Source organism: Boleophthalmus pectinirostris, unplaced genomic scaffold (assembly GCF_026225935.1).
Source record: "Boleophthalmus pectinirostris isolate CB_2022bp ecotype Guang Dong unplaced genomic scaffold, ASM2622593v1 HiC_scaffold_7, whole genome shotgun sequence".
Taxonomy (NCBI): domain Eukaryota; kingdom Metazoa; phylum Chordata; class Actinopteri; order Gobiiformes; family Gobiidae; genus Boleophthalmus; species Boleophthalmus pectinirostris.
Window position 1 is genome coordinate 17605521 of NW_026571473.1, and position 26362 is coordinate 17631882.

At 37.8% G+C, this 26362-nt stretch overlaps 1 protein-coding gene across 1 annotated transcript in view; it reads right to left on the bottom strand.

The window, feature by feature from the left end:
- Window positions 1–468: 468 nt before the first annotated feature.
- xpr1a (xenotropic and polytropic retrovirus receptor 1a) overlaps window positions 469–26362 on the bottom strand; it is a 37695-nt gene continuing 11801 nt past the window's right edge. Inside the window, exons 3-4 of the mRNA XM_055164780.1 lie at window positions 3479–3580; window positions 469–695 (exon numbers count right to left, since the gene is read on the bottom strand). Of these exons, the coding sequence (XP_055020755.1) occupies window positions 469–695; window positions 3479–3580 (329 nt within the window). The remainder of the gene's footprint in view (window positions 696–3478; window positions 3581–26362) is intronic.

Below are 26362 nucleotides of genomic sequence, written 5' to 3' on the forward strand. Positions count from 1 at the left end.
GTTATTTAACATGCTTTCTTTGCTAAATACTTCCATATATCTTGCTCCATATATTTGACGTCTTCCAAATGTATATAAAATGTTGAAAGTAGTTCCATAAAATTCCATAAAAAATATTGAATGAGACAGTGTTTCCAAACTTTTGACTCATAGTGTATATCATCACAATATATCACCAGTAGGCATGGGACAATATAGAAATTTGGTTTCACGATTATCATGGCCAAAATAATTTAGATTAATGATTATATCATGATAATTATTTAAATAGCTGACAGTTTAAAAATGATATGGATATGAATAATTATTATTTAATGTTATGAATAAGTAAAAATGATCATTAAGGATAAGTTGCTTTTTTCTGCACATTCTGGTGATATTATGGCAATTATCTTTGTTGGTGATTATCACGATTATATAATCACCAGCGATCTGATGTGACCCTGCTCTAGTGTAGACTAACTGCATTCAGACCTGGTAGTTCTGCAGGAGGATAAGGCTGAGGTAGAACTCGCTGAAGGCCAGTTTGAGGTCCTTGATGTTGCGATGTTGGCAACGCTCCTCCTGGGACCGGTTAAAGACGGTCTTACGTCTGCGGAGACCTGGAGGGGTGATGCTCTCCCTTTGAGCGTCCAGGGATGACTGCAGCTCATTTTGTAAAGTGGCAAAGCGCCTCTGGGCTTCAGCAAGCTTCTCTACAGGATCACAGAGTTTAGAATAATTTAAAAAATAGCCTTAGCCGCACATGAGAATACATACATACCTATTATAATAAGTCAAGCCAAGATAAATCATCTGGTTTTATGCTGTTCAACAGTTATAGCATTTGTAGCAGAGACAAACGGATATATATCGGTTGTTTGATTTCTCTAGCCGATATTTAAGCTTTTTAGTGCAACAGCAGAGGTTATTGGCCATTGGCTTCTCTGAATTCTAAACATCGGCATCAGCACTGGCCATGAAAAAAAGGTTGATCTCTAATTTGAAGGTGCGCATTGTGTGTTTTCTGGTGGAGGGTTGGATAACGTCTTGTCTCTATGAAGATGTAATTGTTTTGCCTGAAATGTTTCATAGTAAGTCATCAAACCCTGTCTATTGCCATGGGGAAAGTTCAAATGCAGAGTTCAAAACCATACTGCAGAACATTTCAGGCAAAGCAATAACAGACAAGGGTGTGATCCTCCACTAGAAAACTTACAGATAATAGTGCACATTAAGGCTTTGAAATTACAGTTTGCTAAGTATTAATAAAATGAATGAAAACAGCAAACAGTACAAATAAACATAAAAAGACCAATCTTTATGAGCAGCTATCAGACATTTCCTCCAACAGGAAGCAGTGGACGATTGACTGAAGCTATTAAGGGTATGTAAATCCTGCTCTGTAAGGAACAATTATCTGGGTCATAGTGAGGTTAATCCAGTAAACAAGAGAGAAACCAGAGACACACTTGGAGTAGAAACATCTATTTAAAAAGCTCATATAGAAAGACTGTGACGCTAAAAAGAGTCTGCTATAATCTAATAATCTAACATCATTAACCTTTTATGGATTTGTCATTTCTATTTCTGCAACGTAATAGAGTTTGAAGCATTACCATTAAAATATTCTCAGTGGCAAGCTGTTGATACAAGATTTGCCTTAATATAGACACACTCCTCAGTCACTGCCCCTCAGGGATGCCTAAAAGCACTGCTTATGTAAATCTACACTCATACCAGGCCTGTCACGATAGTTACTATATCAATTTATCGTTCAACACATGATAGATGGTTAATTTTTGGCTATATGATGAGATTGATAATGAGATGAGATAAGCCAAGTTATTGTGTCATAACATGGCATACATTTGTTTCAGTATTACTGTTTATCATCTATATGTCCTTCAGAAATATATCACGCTTCAAAATTTCTTACTGCGACAGGCCTAACTCATACTTAATAATCCTATTATTATGAGCATATTTGAATTTACTTGGATACTGAAATTACATGAAGTCAAATGCTCCAGAGTGAGTAAACCAAGAAATAACAGTAGCTGGTGGTTTAGGAAATACAATAAAAGCTGGTCATGAATCATAAAAATAAACACATAGTAGATTTGAATGTGTGAAGAATAAATATGATTTTTCCATGAAGCTGTTGCCCAGTGCAGATGAAAGTGCAGCCCAACAGGCAGATTTCAGGGCAGTGCGGCCACAGCTTCTGAAAGGTCGAGGACCCCTTTTAGAGTGAGGTACAAAGGGAGAGCCCAGTGTGGAGGCAAGTGTTTTATAAAAAGTCAGCAGCCATTTTATCTCCATCTCTGCAGTTCTTTCTCTCACCCTGACCACACAAACAGAGAAACTGGCACCAGATAGCGCTGCCTGTCAGACCACAGCGTGCTCATGTTTACCGCTTTACCTCCTGTGTGCAGAGGATAAGCAGGAAGAAGATGAAACCACTACGATAAATAATCTATTTACTGGATGCAATGTCTATATGGGCTAATGAGTATTTAGTTGTTCTTTTTTTATCTGTAGGTACATAATTTAAAGGGCCCATGTTATGATATTTTCTGCTCTCTGTTATGATGTTTTGTTTCTTGCACACAAACCCTGCATATTTAGGCTGAGCTTTTCTCTTAAACAGAAAACAATCTGTTCCACCTTGTGATGTCATGAGGTAAAACAGGAAGTGTTATTTAATTCCATACACCTTCACTAGACTCATATGGATAATTTCCATCCTGAACTGCCAATCTCTATTGAACTAAAGGTAAAAGACAGCTATTTTGCATAATATAGGACCTTTAAAAATCACATAACATCAAGTGGAAAGAGCAATCATTACCTGGACAGACTATAAACTAGTTTAGTATTTTTGTTAAATTGGACATAGTTTTATTTCCAGAAGATAAGAGGTTGGAGAAATCTTACTACTATCTTACTACAATCTTTCTCCTAACATTGTCCATCATTATGTTATCAAATGATGTAAAGGCATGTGGTAGGTAATAAATCCTATGCTTACTGACTCTCTCCTGCCTCTCTGCCATTACATGCATCATTATAAGCTCAAACACTCATACAGTTAACCTTGGCCATGACTTGACTCTGAGGAGGCTGCAGTTTAACTAACGGCCTGTAGGAGGCAAACATTAAACCCTCCAACCCATGACACAGGGTTCAAAAGCAGAGGGCTCCCTCCTGGCACCAGAATACCAGAATATGTAATGGCCTGTTCTCATGTTACGCAGCACACCCAAGCCCCGAAATACACACTGCTTTTACTAGTGACCCAAACAGTCAACAACTTTAGATCAACACATTTGGAAAGAAAACCAAGCAAAACATTTTAACAAAACAATAACTTGATGAAGTTTTCCTCTAATTTTAGTCTAAATTTGGTTTTGAATCATAATAATATTCATCACTAATGTAATACATTTTATAAGTTTCAATGATTGTATAAAAAGCAGCTTAATACAATACAAACCTGAATAAAATGTGTTGATTTTAAGGAGCTCCTTCTCACACGTTTGGAAAAAGCTTTCTTCAAACTTGGCATAGTACCTTTTCACTGTGTCATCATCTGTGACTGCAAAAACAAGAAGAAAAGACAGGACAATTTAAAACATGACAACTATGAAAATTCAGAGGACTTAAATTTAGTCCCAAGATATTGACAGACTGCAGAAATTTAAATTGGACTCAGGCATTTCAGAAACAAATCTACTTTAAACCACTAAAGTTTACATTTACACCAGATTTCAGAAATAATAATAGCACTTGTATCTAAACTAGAAGTGTTTCAATCTTTTGAACACTCAAGGCGAGTATTTTTACTCTAGATTGGAAACATGATGCGCTCACAACTTTGTATGATATGCAGCCATATCCAACACAGCAGTCTTTGTGATCGGAAATTTAAAATCTCATATGATTCTCCTCGTGTCTGTGGTGTGCGGTTTTTGTCGCACATTTAAAAATCATTTAAGACTGGAAAATCCCGTAGTGTGTAGCTTGCCTAAGAATCACATGTATTTCAGCAAATCTTTAATAGATAAGAAAACTGTATCTTTTTTGTTGTTGGCTGCCAATCTAATTACAGTCTCTGTGATTCACTAATTGCAATCATTAAAATTCTGGTTTTGATTTGATTGTGATGTATCTTGCAGCACCATTCTGCACATTTACAAGGACTAAATTTGACCTGAATAGTTTAACTTTTTACTACTGAGCACATCCAGACATGCAGTTAGATCAACAACTTCCTCCTGTCTCTGGGAATCAGTCGGGCCAATTCAATCAACATCGATGCCTCGTCTGTGAGAGTTCTCTGCCCATTCACTACAAAGAGCAGGTAAACAGGCTGCACACTCAGTGAATGTCATGAAAAATGAATGCATTTATGTACTCCAAATGTCAGCTCTATGAACCATGAAACCACGGTAACTAACAAAATGAACGCAGCCAGGCACAACCCACATTCTCCAACAAGCTTTATCTGTCTTTCCTTTGCTTCCATTGAGCTACGAGTACAAGCTATAAAAGGACCTTCACCGCACACAGAATTAAGTGGTTTTGAGCGGGTGAGAGAGGTTTTTCAGGATAAAGCTGTAATGTTAGCTCAGCAGACATAGACCTCGTAAAACATTAGCTATTATATAAAGTGAGTCCAGGCAGCGGTCGCGAGATGGAGAGGTGCTCAGTTCAAGTCAGTAATAAAAAAGAGCTGCCCCGGGCGTCGTCTGTCAATATCCCTGCCTCAGTCTGCTCCACACAAGCACACACCTACAACTGCAGAGTATAGCTACACTCTGTAGCTTTACAAGGAAAATAAATTACCATTACTGGACCTTAACATCAATCAATGGTAACTTAATTAAAGTTTGGTCTAGTAATGGCAAAAGGAAAGCAAATTTCAGAGGTGTTTGAAAGACAGACAAGCTCTACAATGCTGCACTTAATGCACAGTACATCACAATTCAGATTATATATCACATTTAAGTCCATTATTTCAAGTTCCATTTTGAGCTGTCATAGATGGAGTAGAGCTTTCTTCATGTGCATGACCACATCTCATTTATCCAGGTTTAGTGTAGTTATGGATAGATATGAATAAATCTGAGAAATCAAAATCCACTCCACTGCTTTGTTTAGTTTTTGTAGCTCATTTCACATATTTGCAATTCAAAAACTCTTTTGCCTGTTTGTCTCTTAAGATTAGCAGGTTCAAAAATGAATCAAGAAGAACAATGCAGTAAGCATGTATACAGAAAGAAAATCTGTATGAAACAGCCAAAGTAATTGTGAAAGATGGTGACAATCTACATGTAGGCATGTCACAATAAATACTATATCGACTTTTCGTTCAATACATGAGAGATGGAACAATTATTTTGGGAGATCAATATTTATCATGGCCATTTTTTCTTTGTACTAATGGGAAGTTTTTGTTATTTTTTTAAACCTTGCTGAATATTTGAGCAGTAGAGGGTTCAATAAATAACTTGAAGATGACTGATTAAGTATTTAATTTCAGTCCATGTGCATTAATAATACTGTACATTTAGATTTTTTTTTAAGGAAATATATCACACTTCAAAATGTGTAATTGTGACAGGTCTATGAAGGTCAAGATAACATACAACAGAGGAATGCCACACTTGCCATTCAGTGACAGGCTAGTAAAACACCAGTACTGACAGCACAGTGGTGGTCAGGGGCTGTACTCACTGACAATGAACTGACTCACAGCAGAATAACTGTACCTAAGCCATCACTGAGCCATTACAACATGAGTAATGCTCCAACAAAATAAAGCAGGCAGAACCACAGGCAACTGCTTAGGAGCCCATTGTACTTTAAAGTAAAAGGTTACACTGCTAATGACCATGCAACATGAACGTAGAGACCCTTTGCATCACAAGGGAACTATAACACCATCTTACACTATGTAACTTTTCTGGCGAAGAGTCCATCACCTGCTTTTCTCCACCTTGCCTGGATCGTTGCAACCATTACAACAAGATCTGTGGAGAAATTACCTCTCTCACACCAGGATGCAGTTTTTTTGTTTAGTTTTTTCACCAATTTTTAAAAGTTTCAGATCACAAAAGCATCTCTGAAACCTTTGAAACTAAAACTACTGAAATATCAACTATTGCCATTTAGCGCCCATTAAGTATTCTAAGCAGAGGTATGCTGATGTTAGAAGTGCTGATAAATCTGAATTTGTGAGACAACATGATGCCTAATTTAATCCACCGTCACCGGCCTCCTCCTCTCCAGCTCCACTGTCACGCCATATCAACACAAACCAGCCTCATCAACATCTCATAATTACATTGTCTCAAACCCATCAGGCCCAGTGTGAATCGCACACTGTACAACCAAAAAACCTAATTATGTGACGTTCCTCTGACATCCACTGCAGTGACAGATGTAGTGGCTTTGTCCTGTCTCACAGCATGGGCTCTCATTATCACTGCTCTACGTAGATAAAGTTGACCACAAAGACAGCAGCATGTGATACGCACTAGACTCGACAGGTTCAAAATGGCTGACTGCAAAAGTAGAGGTTTTGAATAAGTGTTTTCTCTTTTGTTTGGAAAAATCGATCAGGGGACACTCAATGAGTTTTGTTAAAAGGTCATATTCTTCCTGGACAATTTGGCATTCACTTCAGCCAGTCTTGTCAGTCAGTGTGTGGCCGAATTATACATTTCTGGATGCCTACAAGAAAATATGTATTTTAATATTATTATTAACTACAATATGAATAGACATGTATTTCTATAGGAAGGAATTTGCATATTGATTTAACATTGTGTCCTTTCTATCCTGATTTTGTTCATTTTGCTTTGGGTTAGGGTGTGTGTTGAAAACAAGGAATGGCTAGATTAATCTGTTTTTGATAAAGAAACAAAAACAAAATAAAACCACAATAATATTTTTAAATATGCTCCTATAGTTAAAATCCTGGAGCTGTGTGAAAGACATTGTGGTGGCTCTTACTTGCCCAAGGTCACATGACCTCTATTTATGTAGAATCTAATTTATAGAAAGCTGCAGGAAAATCAATAGATGGGTTCAGTAGTGCCATTTGAACATAGTAAATCATTACAATAAAATGAATAATTAAAAGCATGCACAAGTCCTTTCATTCACAGAGGCCAGAAAACACAGCATGTTGGAAAATCTGACATTTCAAAGCATTTTATTTTAACAATTATTTGCTTTCCCCATTAAATCATTGTATGTCAACTTACAATTTTAATATTGCAATCAATCTATTGCTTGGAGTAATTGTGAAATTTGTTTACATATTTTTCCTGGTGTGAAATCTATCTGTACTCAATACATGGGGCCCTCCAAAACATCGGTGCTAGTAAAAGATAACCAGACACTCCATTAGTGTGAGTATTTTTTCAGACAAAGAAATGTGCTGGTGGCTAAAAAAACATCTTTTGACCTCCAGTATTCCCATGACACTTGTAGAAGACAGTTCCTCCTTTGGCAAAGCCCCTTCTTCTGTAGATTGTATAAATAAATGATGAGGCGCTTCTCAAGAACCCCACTCTCTTCACCCCCAAAGCCTTCACACAAACAGAGAGAGAGCGAGACCCCAACCCCCAACTCCTTATATTCTTATACACGCATGACACCGGGCAATAAAAGCTGTTCATAAATCTATCAACAGGAGCCTGTAAGCTGCTGACACGGAAGGGACCAAGAGCAAAACAAGGTGGGTCAGTTTGCAACACAGATATCAGTTTATTTTTATTTTTCAAATATAGTCTTTGTTTTTCATTTTAATATTTTACTAACTTAATGCATTTATTATATTATTTTATATTTTAAAAATCCATTTTTTTTTTTCAAAATGTGCATTGTTATGATTAAATTATTAGGATAAACCTCTATAACTGTAAATAGCCTTTAATTTAAATGTTGGAAAAAAAGATCTCCATCATACAAAAAACCCGGTCCATACAAGAAACATAAAATGAAACAAAATAATAATAATTGCAAGTCATAAAATATAATAAAAAAGAATTCAATAGATTTCCCATAATTGTTTTTCCAAACCCCAACCTGCACAGGATTCCCTATTTGAGAGTCCATTTGTCTCTTTAATGACACCCCTAGTACGGGACATAAACTACCCTGTTATAGTATTAGTGTCACGGGAGCTGAACAGCCCATTACATTATGATTGTCATTGCACGAGACCAGCTTATCTCACTGCTGCCAGCACACAGGTGTACACTAAATCACCACTTCACACTAAATGAACTAATAAACCTAAAAGGACTCCGGTGACTGTGTTAACAATTGCATAAAATGAAAAAAAAGCTACATCCTCTAGCATCAGGCCCAAAGCACATAAACAAGACTAAAACTACCAAGTGCCCCCCTCATCTCTCTACCCCTCTCCCACCCGCACCACTTATTCCCTTTCTGCCTGCAGCCACAATTAATTCTACCAATCATCTTTCTCACCGAGGCCAAGGGAACATTAGGAATGCACACTCACTGGGGCAGTTAGTATCCAGCAAGGACCGGAGACAGCCAGAGGAAATACTAGAGAGTGTATTGTGTACACCAGACTGCAGACTAAGCGGTCCTGGTTCTTTATAACGTGTTGATTTGTACAAATGATACTATGGAGACAATCTCACATTTGCTGAACTGATAATGTATAAGTGAATACTGATGAGATGGAAAGAGTAACAGATAGAGGCCAGATGGGCTGAGAGATGGAGCGGCACAGCAGAAGGACAGCGCATACAGAGGAATATGGTGATGTGACGAAAGAGAGCAAGAATAACAAGTGGTGTATTATAGTTGTATATGATTTTATTAAAAGCGATATAACCACAGAAACAAGCAGGTCCCCCAGCCAAAAAGTTACATAATGCAAGTAAATTTTAATCAACACAAAGCACTGTACATGTCAAAGCTAAAGACAATGAATGAAAGATGACAGACACAAGCAGTTTTGTATATTCACTGTCAACAGATTACAGATTACATTGTGTTATAATGTAAACAGTGTCTTTTATACTGTGGCTACACACATTTAAAAACTGATGAAACCACTTGTTCCTCTTCCAGTGTCAATTGCAACCAAAGTTAGTAGCGGGAATTAACTGATATATGAAGGACACAATATAAGTCACAGAAAAATCATATGTCCATTATTCAATATAGTGTGTTTTGCAAGAATACAGCACAGTGATCAACTAAACCACCACTTTGACTTTTTGAGGTAATATTGGTTTTGTTCATAAGAAATATTGTCTAAGCTTGTCTGTACCTACAGTTAAAGAGAAAAGATTTGAGAAGGTCCCAAAGTAGGTCATGTAAAACTTTCTCCAGGCTGGCAAGTTAACCAAACATTGTTAATATATGTTTAATTTTAAAACTTCTTTGAGTCTGAATTTGATGGCTTGGACTGAAGCAAAGAGCAATGTGGAGTTTAATAATGAGGAATAAATAAACTCTCACCTATAGACAGCAGAGGTGTGAGTTATATACAGTATATCTATATATGTCGTAATTGCTATTTTTGAAATATGCACAAGTATAAGATTGTATTGCTAATATGTTATTGTCTTGCTGAATGAAAATTTTAAAACTGAAACATGCAGTAAAATTGTCCAAAAAAGGGTATAATAAAGTAACATTTCTATACTTTTATTTAGAGCCCGACCAATATATCGGTTGGCCGATATTATCGGCCGATATGAGCACATTGAGGCATATCGGCTATCGGCTGATATGCTTGCTGATAGAGGCCGATATTTCATGTGGGCATGTTATACGTCATTATAAATCTTAGACTCTCTACATTATGCTCTTTTAATCCAATTTACAGACAGATAATTGTCCTAATATGTGGCTCCGCATCAGTATTTATCTGCGGAGTCATTTGTCAGTGTGTGTGTCCGTACTGTCCCTGAACACACCACAGAGTCGCGTCACTCACGTGTGTTTGTTTACACCCGCAGACACGGATCCAAACGTTGAGATTATATTCTTTTTACGGACAATCGGTTTGAATCTGGATTAAAAGGACTTTATTAGTGCAGACTTGTGATGTGAGGAGGAGCCTGTATGAGCGCTGAGTGTTGGAAATATGTCGACTTTGAAGTAAGTTTTCGTCATTTGTTATGGGTTAGCTGCTGTAGCTCCCGCACATAAACAGGCTGTTTTCTATTGGCCTATTGTAAAGTTGACCGTATATTTGTTACTGGACCTGCACTGATATGTAAATGAGCTGTGAATAGACATGTGAATTATGACATTTGCGCATATAATTAATTACCGCGGTGCGCACGTATTTACGGCTAAAGGCTAATTGCGATTGTTTATTTACATTATGGGTCGGTCGCGAACGAAATGGCTCTTTGAAGCGAACGACGGGAGCCTGATCCTTTTTGGGAGTCGTGTTTTCTCTTACTCTCTCTTTTTTTCTCTTCACGCCGCATGCAGACTCCTGGTTTGACAGCGGCAGCGGCTGAAAATGAAACTTTGAGAAATTTGCGTGTACATAGGATAAAAAAAAAACTTGCATATTTGGCTGTAGTTTAGCATAAAATAAATAAACCAGGACTAATTTTGGGCAGATAGAGACCGAGTCCCAACACTCAGTCCTGGTTCAGTTTTGGTTTAGTCCTGTTTTACACGTGGTCTAGATCTGTTTTAGTACTGGTTTAGTCCTTTTTTAGTCCTGGTTTAGACCTGGTTCAGTCCTGATTCAGTCCTGCTTTAGACGTACTTTAGTCCTGCTTGCAACAAAACAATCTGAAGAGCCACTTGGGAGCCAAAAAACCAGCAGCTTTTAGTGAGCCAAGCCAAAAGAGCCGGTTCTCTAAAAAGAACTGGAATCCCCGTCACTAGTGTCTAGAATGTGATGCAAAAATGCCATTAGTCCGACGTACTGTCTGTAAATATGATGTAAAGAGGCAGAATAACAATAAATGTTGCCTAAATACACCCAATTTTAAATCCACCAGAGCCAAACCTAAGTTTTTTAAACAATTCAACATTTACAGTGAATTTTTACATCACTAAATATATCGGCGATTATATCGGCTATCGGCAGCTCAAACTCCCATTATATCGGTTTCATATCGGCCACAGCAAAATCCATATCGGCCGGGCTCTACTTTTATTATTGTATAGTCCATTTTACTAGACATTTCTGATGGATTGCCATTATTGTGCCTAGAATTCATCAGTGGGATAATTCAGGAAAGATAGTGTGACCCCTACACAACCTATTATCTTCTTCATGTACTTCACTCTATTTCACTGTTCACTTTTCCACTCTCTTTCCTGATGCTTCAGATCGTTTCCTGAGCCAAGGTGTGAAACTGTATCTTTAGTGTAGCACATTTTGGCCTGGCTGTCTCCATCCTCCCAGCACCACACAGCCCTTGAAGATTGCTTTATATTTCCTGAAGACAGACTGAGGAAAAGGCAGACAGCGATAACAGTGGGTGTTTTAAGTTACCTGATACAATCACCATGACTTTACAGCTAAAATATGGACAGCTCATCCACATACGTGAATCAAAATTCTGATTTGAGCCATGCCACAATTACATTTAATAAACATGATTCTAATTTCTCTTATTACATTATAGATATTATATGTCTGCATCTGTCTCATATCAGTTTAAGCCTTCATTTCTGTTAGTGGCTATTGGATAAAGGATGCAAATAAGTATCAGTGTCTTAGTATGCGGAGGCACGTACGCCGCAGACCGCTTTGTTCAAACCTAATTGAAGCAAATCTAATTCAACAAAGATCAAGTCTGATTTAAAAGGCAAAGGTAAATTTTATGTATAAACCTGCAGAGGAATGAGAAAACTGCAAAATGTTGGATCATTTCTGAACTACTGAAGCCCTATATCTTTACATCCCACATCTGTTCTATATGTATGAGGCTGCCATGGGTGTGACTGGACAATATGGTGCAGAGGAAAGCCACCCTGGTGCTTGTGAGAAATTATTCAATGAATCACTGAGCTGGAAAAAGGAGGGCAATCTGAAGTGAAAACTAATTAACATAGGTGTATAAAAAAGGTGTGTAGAGGGAATATACTGGGAAGTTTTAAGGGAAGAAAAATCACATCGGCAAAGACACCTGTCTCAAAGATAAAGAGTCACTAAACTATAGTAAAAACCCCACTAAAATTATAATTGTTTCAAGTACAAACATCCATAAAACACACTATGCTTATCCTAATAACAAAAAAGTGTACTTAGACTTGGACCATTTCTTTCATCTAAGTATTTTATATTTATTTGTTCATAATTAATATATGAAAAAACATTACTAAAGCTTGCTATACTGAATAGTTTTTTTTGCATTCTTACCTCTCATTAAAACATAAGCACAGTAATATAGTCCCATGTTCTTTAGACAAATGCCTGGGAAAAATCAGTGTGACAACCTTGAAAATTACACTTCTGCTGCTAAGTAAATTTTTGCACTCCCATCCTTTCAAACACCTCACGAAGAACTAAATGACATCCAAGGAACATACTAGTAGTTCCTTGTATCTTGTCAAGACCACCAAATAATGGCGTAACCCTATTAGTCAGGGCTGGTCCACACCGTCACGCCTCGTTTAGATCACAATACGCTTTATGTTCCAGTGTGAGCGTTACTCAAACACACTGATATTAATCATCATCATCTGGCCTGTGGAGACAATGGAGCATGAAAAAGCCCTGTTTGTAACAATGATGTCTCATTTGAGCGCGCTGCAGGAGAGACAGGGAGTAGCAGGTTGGCTAATTAAATGTTGGCACTAGCTTTTATTGCAGTGGTTGTATTTGTACTTAATAAAGAGGTAGAAGTGTGAGATAAAGCCTATAGAAAAAAAAAAAAAAAAAAGTTGCTTATTTGTAAAGTGGATTTCTGAACAATAAAAAGTTTTTTAAAAAAGCGCATCCAGCATGTTTACTTTTTTGAGATTGAAATTCAATTATTTTATTTTGCTTATACATTCTCTCAATATTAATCTTACAATTGTGCTTGTTAGCCAATTTTGGATTGCCAAAATGTTGTCAGATTATCATCATCAGGAGAACTCCCAATAAATTAGGATATTCCTTTTTGTCGCTATTACCTACGGCGAGACTATGTAATTTTCCTGTAGTGAATCTTTGCACTTTTCCACAATTGTGCAGCTGTGGAACAGACACGAGACATGTTTCAGACAAGGTAATAAAAGCATCATGTCTACAGTGTGGGCCAAACTGAGAGCCACTGGGATGCACTGAGCTTCTGTTGTGGGGGATTGGCAGCAGAACACTACCACAAAAGGATTTACTGAGAAATACAATATGTACACTACAAATCCTGCAGCAGTATAGTAGTGCTACTTCAGCTTTCATTTTGTTCACGGGGCTTAAAGAAACAGCAATGTGATATCTATAATTAGATTTAAGGGGTAAAGATGTAAGGGGTCAATCTGCCACAATCAAACAGCCACTTATAAATGTTTCATCCACAAATATGAGAAACAAATAATAGTGGAGTCACTAGACTGACGTTAAACTTAAAGGTGGACCATGTGGCCTAAAATTTATGGAGAATATACTGTAGTAACATTCCAGAAAATAAGATAACATTGTCATGGGGACAAGCAGGTGGCAGACCCTCCACCACTGCTGTGGTGGTGCAAGACCCCTGTGCACCAGAAGTTAATTTGATGAAAGAATGAAATAAAATTGATAGCTGATTAAGCTTAAATCAGTTTGTGAATGTGATTATAACTTGTACAGAGACACTGTCCATAAGATTTGCTTGACCTTACATCATCTGTGACTGCAGAGTGATCGGTGTTACATCTAGAGCAAAGAGGTTTCATAAGACTGCGGTGAACATACATTAAAGTAAAATGACTGTAATGTCCCAGGAAAAGGAACAAAGTAATTGAGTTGCACCTGATTTTATTTCACAGATAAACACTGTCTCTTCTGATGAATGTGGTCAGGAAATGAACTGTGTAAGTAGACCTAAGACAGTGAGCAGGCAGACGCACTGCATAGAAGCCAGTACTGAACCCCAATCAAGTCACACAGTCAAAAACCACAATGATTTTAGCACCATTTAACATTGATGCTGACACACTGGAATCAGAGAAAAAAAGAAAACAGTTTGTTCAAACCAGACCTGGAGCTAAAATGCCTCAGGGAGGAAAGCGTTTTTGTGACAGCTCTAATAGCACACAGCACCTTGTTGGAAGAAAATTGCCCTGCTATTTTACCAGAGCCTCTCTGTGCATGTGTGTTAAAGTGCAGCCATACATTTGCACATGCTCACACAAGTGTGTGTGTGTCCTGTCCCATTTTTGGAACTGGTTGGCTGGGAGTGACATTGTCATTATTGACATCTCTCTCCTGGATCCTGTAGCCATTAGCAACCAACTACGGGAGTTGGCCTCTCTCGCACTGCAGCCAATTGCTTTCACATCACTGGGACTGTGCGCATGCATGCGAATGAGCAGGTGTTCCTCCACTTTTGTCCCTGCCCTTATTTCTGGGAAACCATCGTGTGATGTCTCAATGATTAGATGTGTCACCAGGGTTGATTTTTTGATACAATGCAGACACACATTGTTTGACCCTAATGTATTTGGCAGAATTAATAGAGGAAATACAATTCATATGAGGCAGACTGTAGGACCACATCTGGCTGAGCAGTCTACAGAAAATAATCAATAGGTGTTGATGAGGCCTGCTCAGTACCATTGTATTGCATGGCAAGCAGCCGCTCTTTACTCTGTTCTTGGTGATCAATACTGCTGATCTCTGATTAGGCTGGCCTCGCACATCTTACTGTGTTTGAAAAGAGCAGCTCACACCATCTGACTGTGAAATTAGAGCACAAATGTCACGGCAAGATTGATGACAAACTGAAACAACACTGCATCTCATTTTTCACACAACAACAAAGCACAAATGCCTGCATCTACAAACTCTCACAGAACTGAATCCGTTCTGGATGTTCATTTACACATTTATTTCCTTATGCCTGCATTTGTTCATTGACATGAAATCACACATCGGTCTTGTGTATGGCAGTGATGCTTCAACAGGCTTTCTACATTTCTTTTTCAGTGAAGTCATGCAAAAACTATGCTTCTAAAGTAGTGGAATTAAAGTATTTACTATTTACTGGTTAAGTGCTATATAAGTGCCATACTGTATAGCATTAAGTGGCTGACCCACACAGAACACCCATCAGCTATGCTAATGAGGCTTTGTTTCTGTTACTATGGGAACAGTCATGTGACTCACAGAGGGGCGTGTCCATTGCTCTGAGACTACCTGTGGGGAGTATATGTGAGAGCGCATACACAGCGATACATGATGGTGGGGGTTTAATCAGTCCTGTAATAGAAGCAGGGCATGCTGATGGAGCAGGGTCCCAAGGGACCAGCTCTTTGTCTTTACAAATCCCTTAGTAGTGGGACAACCGTGTGCCATCCACAACATCCACAACAGTGTCACCTTCTCCTTTGAGTGCATTGTCTCCATACCTTACACTTCCTGGTTTAAATTTAAACTATGCAACACACAGCATCACAGCTCTCTTGATCCACACCTGTGTCTTTTGGCGAGGGGCCCCAGTCCGATGATGGATGGGACAAGAATGGCCCCCCGGCTGCTCTGAGCCTCTGTCCCGCTGTTGGGTTATTCATTAAAGCAGCCCTTAAACGTCCTTTAAGGACCCTAAAATGCCACAGAGCTGCACTGTGACTCCACAAACACCTTTATAATGATCGATGTGACAGTTCCACTGCAGCACTATCTACAGGTACCTCCTGTCTGCCAAAGTACAACATGGGTTTCCTGAAATTCACCACAAAATATGAATATTCAAATCAGTTGAGCTCTTTATGTCAATCACTCATTCTGAGATATTTTGAAACATGTTTATGTTTGTTTTTCCCTGTACAGATTACACAGGGGACAGGAGAAGATAGCATGTCCTGAGTTTGTTGTTTTCTGCAAACACTAATCTATGGTCCTTCATCCAGGTTCATGTCTGTTAATGTTTTACAGACGAGAGCACTCTGGACTCAGGGTAACTGCCAATTTTAAGTTAGCTGCTCTTTAGAAAGGTATGCACTATGTGACTTCTCTATGAACACAATCAATTATTCTACATTTACCTGCACAAATAGACTAATACATTAACCATCATAACCATCTTATTAACCCTCAACCATGGTCTTAAACTGGTCCAAACTATGCCATATCAGCAATGACAATGTAAAGGTCCTGTGGGATCATTTCTTACTGGACATGAGTCAAAGAAGCAAGAAGAGAAAAACAGAGGTCAACTTGTACCACATAAGAATGTATTTTAAAATTAAGGGCGAAGATGATGCTTGCTACAGACCAAACTGCACATGGCAAATGTAAAAAAGAACATAAGTGTGAGAGTGGTTGTTCTGTCCTCCACTGTGTTCAAAAACCAATATAAACCTATGACAAAATAACTACATGTAAGGTCATAGGTCAAACTCCTGCTGATGAAACCATTAGATTCTGAAGGTTAGCACCATAAAACACGCCCACTTTTGCACACATCACAGTCTCGTCTCCTCATTTGACAGAGGCAGATGAAAAGGAGCTGGTGGAGGATGGGAGAGGAGGATTGAGGATGAGAAGACAGACAACAAAAGACCACCACTGCCCCAAAGTTCAAAAGCTCCCTTTCAACTGTGCCTGTGCCAGTGCATATAAACACTTGTGTTGGCATGGCCTTACTGAAGTGCATAGTGTGGCTTTATCTGTGAGATAAGAGCACAGTAGCACAAGATGCACTGGGCAACAATCAACAGTTGGAGGTTGCAAAGGTCTTAGTTACAGCATCACTTCCCATGGAGAAAGAGCTTGTAAAGGGAAGAAAACAAATACATGTTTGTAATATGGTACAGCTGTGTTCCGTCCTGCAACAAATTATACACATTAACAACCAAAAAAAAAAGAAAAAAAAAAAGGTCAAAGTCATATTTCTCTAATAAATGGAAATAAAGTAAAAAAAAAATCTCTCCGTTTTAAAAGTATTTGTGGCAATGAATAAACTGTTAATAAATTAGCAATTGAAGCCCACTTTACAATAATGAACTATTGCCCCAAATGTCATAAAATATATGTAAAATATAGTGTAAATGTCACTGTCATACCATGTATATTGTTTATTTTATGTGTAGCTGCTTAAAGCACAAATGCCCTATGGCTTCAATGACATATCTGTAAATATGGCAAAGCAAATTTTGCACACCTTACAAAAAATAAATCAGATACATCCTCTTCAAAAATGTGGACATTGTAGTGAAAGTGGTGCTATACACTGGATACTAATAACACATAGTGCATGAAAACCGGCATGAAACCCAGTATAAAAGCTCTGCTCTGTTGCAGCGGGGACGCCATCACCTGGGGAGTGGTGCTCCTCTAAACACAACAGAGGCTCTCCAAATTCACAAAGCACATGCAGGACTAACACTGGGCTAACACAGGTCTAGTGTTATAGTTTTCAACAAAGATGGGACAAGACAGAATTTTTTGGCACTTACAATTATTGATTTATTTTATTGGATACGTGCTGTCATTGTAGCACTGCTTCTTGGAACTACAGCTCCTCAAAATGCTAATTCACCAGCGTTTAAGCTTTTTTGTCTAATCCAAATGTAAACACATGGGTGAAAAATCTCACTATATCAAGTTCCTCTTGTGTGTACAATCTTGTGGCAAGAGCTTTTGTCCCATCTCTAGTTTTCAACAGAAGTTACATTATGTCAGTCATTTACAATTGAATCTTAATTCAGTAGCAGGCCTGTTAATAAGATTATTTTTTTTTTTAAGATTAAAAGTTTTTTTTTATTAATTTATTTTTTTAATCTCTAGTATGGGAGTTATTAAAAACTTTAAATCATATTTTAAATAAAAGACTAAATCTTAGAGACCATAATATTGTTTAATATAGTTTGTTAAACTGAATTGAATACTTTTCTGTTTGAATTCCTAATAAAAGATTTAGTTCATTTATATATCTTGGCCTAAATAAATGACCAGATTTAAGCAAAGATTAAAGCATAGACTAATGATTGTGTGAAATGGGCTAAAGATTGACTGAGTTCAGTTGCCGCAGTAACACAAATTGGCCTGTTAGTTTCAGATGAAAAATTGGCTTATTCTGTGTAACCACATTCAACATGAAAAACACTTTGAAGAGAATTTACATAATTGTAGCACTTATCGCACCATCGCAGAAAAAGTGATTGGTACACGCCCAGTGTGAGAACAGTCGTCAAGGCAACGGAGGCAAGGGTTCAACGGGAACGTGTCAGCGGCCTTGAGAGACTGAGGAGAGGGGAGGGGCTGTGCTCAAACAACAAGTGACGCCTAAATGATATTGTTCAGGTAAGTCCAATCAACATGTTTTTCATATCTATTTATTCTGTAGTATTTTGAGCATTTATAGCGGGAGGCTGTGGTGCAGGTTAATGGTCCTTTTAACAACAGTCTGGTTTGTCCACAGGCAGCTGGTGGTTTATAGTCAAAAACAGATCATTAAGTTTGATGATTTAATTTACTTTACAGATAAATTACTTCAAACCCTCTTCTGTTTATATGGTACTTCTCATTCTTTAGACAATTCTTTTTCTCCAAATAAAACAAATGGCTAAACACTGAAGACTACTGCTGATGGTAATAAATGTAAGAACTAACTGAAACATTTCATTACACCTTTCTGATGTCCTCAGTCTAACTGTCCATCACCATACTGCAGAAGGTCTGATGGACAAATAAGGTTCACATGAAAAAGCTCATAAATTTTAAAAACAGCAGTGAAAAAGATATGATATTTAAATATATTGATACAAAAAAGTTTTAAAGACAAAAATACTTCTGCACAAAATGTGGAACTTTTTCATTTCACATTAAATCCATCAAAGCAACTCTCTAATTGTCAACAACATACAAATTCCTTTGCAGTGACAGACACCACACTGCCAAGGCCGCTCACACATGGAGCTGTCTCCAGGCAACCTGAAGGCCAGTTTCAGCAGCTTCAATGTAACTGCAATCAACCAATCACAAACCTCGACTCCACCTTGACCAATCATGGACAATATCCAGCTGCGACAGAGCTCAATTTGTCAAAGCCACCTTCTCAAAATTCAAATTAAAGCTACTTTGAATGTACATGGTTAAAGGGCCCATAAAAGCTATTTTGTGTCTTGTTTCACTGACACATGTTTAACACATAAACCCTGCATATTTAGGCTGAAAACTGAAAACACGCTGTTCTACCTTGTGATGTCATGTGGTAATCCAGGAAGTGCTCCACTGTTTTTAAACTCCAAGGATCATTTGGATAATTTCAGCCATTAGAAATGCTAGTCACAGACAAATAAATAAGGATTACTCAAACACATGTGAAAAAAACAAATAACAACTTTGGGTATGTTATGCTTATAAGACTAAGTCAAGTTTGTGTAATATAAGATCTTTAACTTAAATTTTATATAATTACAATACTTAAGGATCTTTAGCAGTAATCACTGGTGTACATGTGTGTGTATATGATATATATATATATATATATATATATATATATATATATATATATATATATGTATAATACCCCAAAGCTATTCACTTTCACTTGTGACAGACACAAACAGTTCAATTCAAGCGTATTATTGAACCGCATGCGCTCACTGCCTGTACACAGAGATGTAATGATTTTTCTTGCACCGATTATTTCCCCTCTCTCTCTCTGCTGCTCCTCACAGATGCTGCTTTGACAGACATAAGTTTGGGCAGTGCAATCTGTTAGCGTAACAGTGGGTGGCAGCTCCTGTGATGTTTGCTTCTCTCACAGGTTTTGATCCTGAGGCACAGAGGAAGTGGAGTCAGGGGGACATCTCATCTGCTCGTCCTCATTGTCTGTTTCTGTGATCTACAAAGAACAATAGAACAAAACCAACACAAGAGCCCGAAGATCACTGTGTATCACACTGTTACACTGATCGGAATATTTTGGTGAATTCAAATGTATTATAAGGCCTGTCACAATAACAGATTTTGCAGTGAGATATTGCTGCAGAAAATATCATGATATTATCATGATTATTAACGATAATATTGAAACTATGCCACTGACACAATAACCCTAAAGCAAAATAATCCCAGGTAACCCTTTCCGAAATGTACAATATTATAAAAAAACATGAACTGCAATAATTAAATAGCAAAATGAAAGTAGTTAGTTGTATCTATAATGAGTCATAGAAGTTTATAATAAGATGATATAATAATTATCGTGGCGTTATTCTGTGTTATCACTGTTTATGCCCAAATCACATTATGATCATCTTGATTAAATTATGCTCAAATCAGTTTTAATAAGGTGTAAAAATACACACATTTGAACATATGGCAAGGAAACAAGAGAAGGGCACTGACATTTTAACTTGTCCTATCCACAAAATAAATCTTTAAAATCTATTGCTCTTATTTAAACATTGTCTTATGTTTGACCTTTCCTGAAATTTCAATAAACAAAAGCCATATAATTCCTACACCTCCTGACAATTAGGACTGAGAGAAATGGCAAAAAAAAATATCATAATTTTTTTATTTAATTTTGACTGATTTTTTTTTTTTTTTTCCATTTGCTTTAAATATAATCTCTATCTTCAAATCACAAACAAGACATTTATTCAGTACTTTTTACCACAAAAAACAGGGTAGTTCATTTCTCAACAGTTGGAACTCCAAACTACCTGCCTTTACTGTCACAGAACTGTACATAACTGTCAATTTGAAAGCCCTAAGTTGATCACTGATCATTTGAAATGATCGGATCTTGACTTTATTCAAATTGATTACCTGCATAGCCTTCATCCCCTACACATTAAATACCAAAATATGATATTAAAGAATCATGAGGTGGGTTTTAAAGCGCCAGTAAAGCATATTGCATCTCCATTAGTACGCCTTAAGTTGAAAACTGAATTGAGTTACACACAGGTAAATGGCCCATAGACCTGTAACTGATCAGATGAGAGGTGACTGAGCACACGTGTGGGGTTTGTGTAGAGGCGGCTGTGCTCGTAAAAACAAGATAAGTGTTGTGTCAATAGTCCAACCTGGAGCCATTAATCAAGACTGAATCATCTGCACTATAGGGTTACACCAGAGGAGGTGAACCTGCGCTGTAAAACAAGGGAAACGCAAGGTAAGCCTCTCTATGTGAGATTCTGTCACTGTTTATCTTTTTTGGATTGTCAGAAATAAATAAATAAATTATAATGAGAGTGATATTTTATTTTTGAATACATTTGTGAGGACCAAACACAAGGATTTGCCGACTTATCCATGGATTTCAGAATGATGAGTAAGTAGGACTGTTGCCATAGCGAGACAAAATATTATGTCTTTTGAAAATGTTGCATATAACAGGAAGTTGAAACCCATAAATAAGATGAAATATAGAAATTCAACAAGGTTCGCAGTTACTTTCGAATAATAATTACCTCTAGTCTTCAATTAGGACTGCGTGTATCTCAATTAAACCATTTTACAAATTACACATTTCTCCCACAAGAGCATCTCAGAGATAATACGCTAACGACGTGCAATAATCCTCATTTGTAAAGGATGTATGTCAGCGCAGTGCAGCTAATTCCAGGTGTGTTAGAGTGTGTGAAAATGTCTCTATAGGCTGCAGTGGCGTTTTCACAACAGCAGCTGCAGACACTTGATAAGAGCCACTGTGGAATGGCTTCACTTTGAAACACAAAATGAACTGAAATACAGAGAGTAAATACACACTCGCATGCACGCAGTCACGCACACATACACACAAACACACACACAAACTCACGTACACACAACATCAGTGTCTCAGAGAGAAACAGATTAGCAGACATTAAACAAGACATCTCATAGGCAGACATGTCATTTCTAAAACTGACTGGCAACAGTTCACTCAGTGCTCAGACAGTTATAATTATGACTATTCTTACCAGCTATATTACTGTACAAAATGCGAAAATGTCTGTACAGAATGTGAAAAAAAAAGGTTTCTCAATCATTTAATACATTTCGAAAGTGCCATTTAAACACTGTTACATGCATGTGTAACCCAAGTCTAAAAATGTGCCTAATTGCGTCAGATAAAATATTTATTTATTATTTCTACCTGTACGTAAACCACGTATAGTCACGTGCCGCTACGCACACACGGCGTGCGATCTTCCAATCAGGTTTCTCGCAGCGCCCGATACAAGCCTCCTGTGCCTGCTCTCCCTCATTCAGGAGTTGGGGAGAGGAGCCACAGGACTGCTGTACAGAGGTTTCATATCACCGCAGAAGAAGTGTTCTAGCCGCGCAACTATTTCGCAGTGGGATTGGCCAGGTGTGCCCCATTGGGTGCAAAACCCCCCTTTGATGGTGAGCTAGAACAGCCCATGAACCTACGTGAACCATATCATCGTTACCATCACTACCATCATCCCTTCTGCGGTCTGGTAGGAGGCTGTACAGCCAGTTGCTCCCCACCCTGTTTCTATTCACTACTCGCTCCTACTACTGTTTTTGCGCTTAAGGACAATTCAAACCCTCGGTTAAAAATTCTGGACTTCCATACTCACTACTACCCTGTGGAAAGCGAGATAGTGACTGTGTACTGCTATTGCAGTCAATGTGTTGGAGTAAAAGTCACTGGACTGTACTGTTAACTCTTTTATATGGTTACACATTCATTATAAGGAAACTATAAATGTACCCCAATATTACTGGTATCAAGCTTGATTCCCTAATCTGCAGAATTGTAAATATTGTTTTTTTTGTTGTTCACTATAAGCACTGTTAATACATGGCACCAGCCACTAAATCATAATTTCTGACTCAGTATTATTCTGTCACGCACCTCCCAGAGCCAATACCTTCTTCTTCTGATCTAGCCTACAATAATCTCTATTTCTTTTGGCAAGCATCATCATATATGCTACACATGCTCAACCAGCTGTTCCTATATCTTTACCATAGCAGGAGTGCAGTCCAGTATGAGATTTGATAAGATTAGTTGCTATTTCCTGTCTTAATTCTGTTAGGAGAATTACAACTCGGCTGTGCTTGAATCCTGTATCATTAACTTAATTTACATGCACAGGAAAGCTGCAAATGGCATGCAACACAATGTAAGACTAAACAGTTCACCAACAAATATTTTGTTTGAATGCATAATATAATGTCATGCATTTTTCATTTTAGGTTGGGAGAAACACTACAGGAGCCCAACACATTCACAGAGTGTTTTTAAGTAGCTGTTTTAGGCATCTTTCTTCAAATTATATTTTTCAAAATAGACAGAAATAATTTGTCATAAACAGCACAATACACATTTTCAATATTTAATCATTCCTATCCTAAAATAGTTTGTTAATATCAAAATCTCACAAAAGCTGAAGCTTGGTCCAGCTTGCTGTGTGTCCTCAAGTGTCTCTGAAACAAAACAGACCAAAAGTGTTTGGGGGCTGTTTGTTTGGTTCCATGGTAACTGAAATTAAGACACTTAGGTTTGTTCAATGACAGACTAAAACTTCACTTCAACTAAAACCTAGAATAAACAAAGGCAGTTACAATCTTACAATCCGCTGTGACAAATTGACAGGTCTAAATTCTTATCAAATTACAAAAATGTCACTGTACAATTCCATATATATATAAATGTGTTTCTCATCTTCCACGGTGGTAGGTCTCTCTCACCCTCATTCAGCTCGGGTCCTCTACCAGAGGCCTGGGAGCTTGAGAGTTCTGCGCAGTATCTTTGCTGTTCCCAGTACTGCACTTTTCTGGACTGAGATGTCCATTGTTTTTCCCGGTATCTGTTGTAGCCACTCTTCCAGTTTGGGGGTTACAGCCCCGAGTGCTCCGATCACTGCTGTGTACAGCTATTATAATAATAGCCATACACATTACACTTAAGTCTGAACAAATAGTATTTTACAATGATCTTCCTAATGGCCAGGGCTCATGCTGCAGAACAACAGCCTGCTCTCTGCTCTATTACTCTGCATACTAATGGGGTGATTAAGAGACCTAATTATCAGATGGCACTTGTCATGGAGCCCTGGCGTTTGCCCCCAGGACAAAATGCTAAACAGACACAAACTGTTGTTTCTATGTACACAAGCCATCCCTCTTCTCTTTATTTGCTGCTACTGGAATTGCAGCTTCTCTGGGAAGTCGGGAGCTCTGAAACACTGACAGTAAACTCACAGTGAAGTCAGCAGTTATTATAAAGTCCAATACAGGTACTGGTTAGTCACATGTTGAGGAGGACATGAAATATGTATAATGCCCAAGGCTAGAGTATGGTAACAGGAGGTTCAGGGACACTGTTCCTAGTAAACATTTATATTGCTGAAATGAGCACATTTTAGCAGCCAGAAGAAAACACTGAAATCTAAATCTGACATTTTGAAATATTTTGAACATTGAATAGAATAGAAAGCCTTTATTGTCCTTATACAATAGGATAATGAAATTCAGAGGTCATGTCATAACTTTTGGGCTGAATCCAGGCCCATTGGTAGAGCATCGTATCAGATCTCTGCTCAGTATAGTGGCAACTTCAGTGTAGATAAAAGAGAAGAAAGTACAATGTGCATCATTCTTTAACCACATAGATCTAAAACTACACATCAAAATCCACTTAGCATCTATTTAAGTGTCTGAGACTGTTGTGTGGTTTCCCCTGAGAGTTTCCAGCCTCATCAGCATCAGGAGGAAGATCCACTATATTTCCAATTGTGGACAGTGTTAATAATTCAGCGTTTAATATAAAACAGACAGCCCGTCCAGGAGGGAACAATTGTAGTGAATTATTGATATGTCTCCTCCCTCTTGTCTCCAGTTGAAGGTGATATAGTGTAAATAAGCTCAGATATATCTGGAACAATATCTCAGCTCCCTTGAAGAATAGCCTCTGACCCCAAATTTAAGAGAAAATCTTCTGCAATAGACGTAACATGTTTTTCTTTTGAACTGAGACTTTTTATATTTATGTATGCCCATGCCAGGTTATTCTGTTACAGCATTTCAAAATACAGAAATATCCAATAAATATCATGCCAGTCATTATTGAACAAAAGGAACAGGAACAGTAATTCTGTCAATTCATTTATACAATATTACCCCCAGCCCTACAGGTCACCAAATAAAAAAAATTACTTATTTTTTGCCATATCTTTCAGTTTCACACCTTTGAGAAAAATCCTGTTCCTTTTCTCCAATTAGTGGCAATGTAATCTCTGGCTTTCTCTCATCGTCTCCCACCATTTTAGCTGTCATACTGTGCCAAAGGCTAGCCCTGAATCTTCACTGTACTCTTTCTTTTCTGTCAGTCATAATTTGCCCAAAGTAAAAACCAAAATGTTACCATATTTATTATGCTGGAACAACCTTTATGTAATTCTCACTTTTATGAAACCTGTCATTGATGCTGAGTTTAGTGGAATGAAGTATTATTGACAACTTGTGAAAAGCTGACCAAGAAATCCAGGGGGACATGGGAGACAGGCTGGCTTCATGGTGGAGCACACTTTCACAGCTCACAGCCAATCAGAGCTCAGATCCTCAACTCCCCAGAGATTTGCTACAGCACTGGGCACTGGAAGGACACACTGACTTCTACAGTGGCCCACTTGCCTATTAATGCTTACACTGGCACTTACAGATGTGCCTTTCTGTTAGGGAATCGAAAACGCAGTTTGAGTTGGAGCAATTTTCAAATCTCAAAGGCTACAGTTATTCAGATAATAAAATGCCCTCTACAAAGACCTTTTAATGGAAAAATGTTAGTTTAGACCTATATAAACATGTTCTGAACAGGATGGGGTTCTTACATTATCAGATCATATTTCAGAGTTCTCTCAAATGTTAATACTCATGGAGCTGTTTACAATGTGCACAATGTGAAATGTGAATGTCACATATCTAATCTTGATCACATTTTTTTCCCCAAAAATTGAGCAGCCCTAATTTCTATAACTTTGTGCATCTACACATGTTGTCTCAGCATTATCTGCCTTCATCAGAGCATAGTAATTATAATCTTCAGTATTAATTTGTCATAGGATTACCTGATGTATTTTATGGTGAAATGTATTCAATTATATGGTTTGTGGATTTGCAGAAAATGAATTCAGAACAAATTCAGAAAAGACAATATATACGTATACTCACTGAGTATAGCTTATGTCCATTACCCAAAAATACAATAGCATATGGCCCTGCTGTTAGCGCCTGTAGGTC